Below are 4,217 nucleotides of genomic sequence, written 5' to 3'. Positions count from 1 at the left end.
ATATCACTGCCAACACATGGCACATGCATTTACAGAGCTCTCTCTCTCTCTCTCGCTCTCTCTCTCGCTCTCTCTCTCGCTCTCTCTCAGGACTTGGTAAACGGCTATCGCTGCATGTGCCCCCCTGGCTTCGCCGGCGAGCATTGCGAAAGGGACATCGACGAGTGTGCGAGCTCGCCGTGCCTGAATGGCGGGCGCTGTCAGGACGAAGTGAACGGCTTCCAGTGCCTGTGTCTGGCAGGCTTTTCAGGAAATCTCTGCCAGGTAAGACACAGCTCCCACCACTGTCCCAAACACAGTTAACACATGCATGCATCCTCCCTGCTATTATTTAGCATCTTAAGCCCTTGCCCAACCCCCCCCACCCCAGCCCCCTTTCTGCCCGCATTGCTGTATCTTCGGGTTCGTTGTAAAGTTTTCCTGCCCCACCCTCTTAAATGGCTGTTGTTCCACAGTCCTCCTTTTTTTAAAAGGGAGTGCTTTGTTGAAGCTGCTCCTGGCTACAGCGGGATACATTCCTCAGTGCTGAAGCCCAGACTCAGAGGACGGCTCCTATGTCTCTGCCTTGTTTTTCCCCTTCCTCCAAGCGCTGTGCGTGTGTTGTTTCCTGGCACAGCCTGTAGGGAGGATGCTGTGGGTTTTGCTCTGTTTAGTGTAGCAGAAACTATGTCAGCTATCAGGTTCACCGCTCTCTTTTCAATACCTTTCTACCCTAGCTGGATATCGATTACTGCTCTCCCAACCCATGTCAGAATGGAGCGCCCTGCTTCAACCTGGCCACAGACTACTACTGCGCTTGCCCAGAGGACTACGAGGGCAAGAACTGCTCTCACCTCAAAGACCACTGTCGCACCACCACATGTAAAGGTACGTCGTTTCCTGCCTGCAATACCCACAGCTTTTCGCTCTTTGTCTTTTTCCAGAACGTTTCTGTAAGGTGATCTGCGTAGCGTGCTGTAGTAAAATGCTGAATAAGGCCAGGTCTTCACTATTTGCCTCGACACTTTGCCCACATTTTTCCCATGAGGGCAATACCTATATTTTAGTTTCGTGCACTGAAGTTTCTTGGCCAAGGTGAGCAGTTTCTTTTGAGTGTAGCTCCCTTGATGAATGCCCCCCTCCATCTCCTCAGCAAAGCTTTTCCAGTGATTCTCCCCTCCTCTGAGTTCCTTGAAAATCTGGCAAAAGGCTGATAGCACTGTGTGTGTTCTTGGTAATGACTTGGTGGGCTACCTCTTCTTTTTCCCCCTCAATGAATGTGCACATTTTTCTGTGTGTCTGTGTGTGTGTAATTGAGTGAGTGGACCAACCACGGAGTCAGATACCAGACGGTGAGATTCTCTTTGCTCTTGGCAAGAATTAAGTGATTACAGGGGAGCAAGTTCACCCTGCTCTCCTAACCTGATCAGACAGGGGGAAAGGAAGGGATTTCAGTGCAGAGTGAAAAAGATCACTCTGAATTGCTTATGAAAGCATAACAGCTTATCGCTGTTTCTTCTATCATTCAGTCTTTTTTAATATGACACTGTTTTCTTTTCTCAGGGGAGGGGATTTTTTTTTACCAACTTGTTGACATTTATATCTCTTAAAAGCCTATTCCCTTACAGTTCTCTTTCTTAATCTCTTCTTCTCTTTCTCTTCCCTCTGTCACTTATTGGCTCTCTTCCTCCTTTTGAAAAACAAGTCTGACTAGACGGCAATAAACGAAATGTCCTCCTTATCATGATTGATTTGGAACAAGTGTTTGTTTTGGAACAAGGCTTGATCAGATATTTCACTGCTAAATCATCTCTCCTCTTCGCAGTGATTGACAGTTGCACTGTCGCTGTGGCGTCCAACAGCACGCCGGGAGGGGAGCGGTACATTTCATCGAATGTGTGTGGACCTCACGGCCGCTGCCGGAGCCAGGCCGGGGGCCAGTTCAGCTGCGAGTGCCAGGAGGGCTTCAGAGGCACCTACTGCCATGAGAGTAAGACCAGATTGCGCACACACAGAATACAAGGCACAGCTAATCGTGATCAGACTGGGCTCTGTAAATAAAGATTCTCAATCTCACATCTTTGTTGTCTTTCACTTTTCTTTACATTTCAGACATCAATGACTGTGAGAGTAACCCATGCCGCAATGGAGGCACCTGCATCGACAAAGTCAGTGTATACCAGTGCATCTGCGGCGACGGTTGGGAGGGCGACCATTGCGAGATCAGTGAGTACAACTGCTTGTCATGTGACCTCAAAACAAACCCACACCTCCCTCATGCCACTGTTCGATGCATGCTTTAACACAAGTCTGTTTAAAGTGTTCGAGATGTCACACATAAATCACACTCCGGTTTGGATGTCTTCTTCAGACATCGATGACTGCAGCACCAACCCATGTCATAATGGAGGGACATGTCGAGACCTGGTGACTGATTTCTTCTGCGAGTGTAAGAATGGCTGGAAGGGAAAGACTTGCCACTCCCGTAAGAACCCTATTTTTGTTTCTTCCACACCCTTGTAGTCTGTCTGTGCAGGCTCATGGTATGTGATTATACAATTACCCAATCTTCTATATAGTATGTATGTATGTATGTATGTGTGTGTGTTTATTCAGAGTGGTGTGATTGTGCAGCTTAAGCAACTCTAAGCTTTTCCCTCCAGGCGAAAGTCAGTGCGATGGAGCCACATGCAACAACGGAGGCACCTGCCATGACGAGGGCGACACGTTCCAGTGCAAGTGTTCCCCAGGGTGGGAGGGTACAACCTGCAACATAGGTGAGTCACGCAGTCACGGCGGTTTGGTTTAATGTTTCATATTTACACACAGGCGCGCACACACACACGCACGCTGGAGATTTCTTTGTGGGAGAGCTACGTCTTGTCTCAGATATTAATCAGAGCTGTCAGATCCGCAAGGTCCACAAACAGTTTTTATCCTTTCACCCTGTCAACGCTGCCTCCCTTCCCATCTCCCTCCTTGCCCATTTCTCCCTCTCATCTGAGTGCTGACAAATATCCGCTTAAAATCCCTGATTGCACTGACAATACACTTCAAAGTTGTAGAATGCAGATTCCCTCAGAGAAAACGGAAACCCAACTTAAAAAAAGCCAAACCAGCAGTCTCCTGTGACTGTTTAAGGGTTACGAGTGCTGATTTTACTGATAATCCTCTGAAGTTTGGAGAAAAAATTGCTGACAAAACTGCACTTCTTTCTTTTTCTCCCTCTCAGCCAAAAACTCAAGTTGTCTCCCAAACCCGTGTGAGAATGGAGGTACCTGTGTGGTGACTGGGGAGTCGTTTACCTGTGTCTGCAAAGAAGGCTGGGAGGGCCCCACGTGCACCCAGAGTAAGTGTTCCTTTAAGGGGAATGGCAGCGGGGGGGGGTAAAGGTGGACAGTTATTGCTATTAAATGATGATAAACCTCCTGCTACCTTGTGCAGAGGTGAAGTCCTGCATCTGATTAAATCAGACTTTCCCATCCCCTCTTGATCTGTACTTCTTTTTTTTTGTAATCTCTTTCCTCTCTCCCTGGCTGCTGCCGGCCATGAGAGGAGGAGGAGAAGAAGGAGGAGGAGGAGGAGGAGGGAGAGAGAAAGGGGCTCAGGAAAGTGGAGACAGATGTTTCTCCCCCTCTCCACCCTCCTCCTTGTCCAACACACATCCCTCTCTCCCCTCTCGTCGTTGCATTCCTGTCCAAACAGTGACATGTCGGCTTGTTCTACAGCCCTCCTCCATTTCCCTGGCTTGCCTGTACACATGTACTCCAAAACATAAATTCCCCGACTTTTGGAAGGGAGGGAGAAAAGGCTGGGGTGGGAATCTGGGTGTGGAGGTGTTGTCGGTGGTGGTGGGGGGGGAGGTGGAAGCTGGAACTCATTTTTGAGGGTGAGAGCTGACTCAATTGTTTGCTGTGTTGTTAATAAGGTATAGTAATCAAGCTGTGCAGCGTCGACCGGCCCAACACACCTCTGCACCCGCAAGCTCAGACGTGCTCTTTGCTTGTCATGTGCACTAAACAGTCTAGATGAGAGAGGACAAAAAAAAAACAACATACTCACTACTTTCTGTCTCTCTCCCACCCTTTTTTTTTTTTTTCTCTTTCAGATACCAACGACTGCAGTCCACACCCTTGGTAAGTGGAAGCCAAACATTTCCTGTAGATTTGAACAGATGTAAACAGGGTGCTCCTCTTGTATTGTAGTTTCTCACCTGCAGGCTCTCTCTCTCTCTCTCT

The 4,217-nt window shown here is 48.4% G+C and overlaps 1 protein-coding gene across 1 annotated transcript in view; it reads left to right on the top strand.

The window, feature by feature from the left end:
- Positions 1 to 4,217, top strand: part of jag1b (jagged canonical Notch ligand 1b) — a 28,402-nt gene that overhangs the window by 17,088 nt on the left and 7,097 nt on the right. The window contains exons 12-19 of the mRNA XM_035663458.1: positions 91 to 264; positions 717 to 867; positions 1,805 to 1,969; positions 2,092 to 2,205; positions 2,351 to 2,464; positions 2,643 to 2,756; positions 3,212 to 3,328; positions 4,088 to 4,115. Coding sequence (XP_035519351.1) covers positions 91 to 264; positions 717 to 867; positions 1,805 to 1,969; positions 2,092 to 2,205; positions 2,351 to 2,464; positions 2,643 to 2,756; positions 3,212 to 3,328; positions 4,088 to 4,115 — 977 coding nt within the window. The remainder of the gene's footprint in view (positions 1 to 90; positions 265 to 716; positions 868 to 1,804; positions 1,970 to 2,091; positions 2,206 to 2,350; positions 2,465 to 2,642; positions 2,757 to 3,211; positions 3,329 to 4,087; positions 4,116 to 4,217) is intronic.

The sequence above is a fragment of the Morone saxatilis genome, unplaced genomic scaffold (genome assembly GCF_004916995.1).
Source record: "Morone saxatilis isolate NCDOM2014 unplaced genomic scaffold, NCSU_SB_2.0 Contig19, whole genome shotgun sequence".
Lineage (NCBI taxonomy): Eukaryota > Metazoa > Chordata > Actinopteri > Moronidae > Morone > Morone saxatilis.
This window is presented reverse-complemented; position numbering and strand designations above follow the sequence as displayed.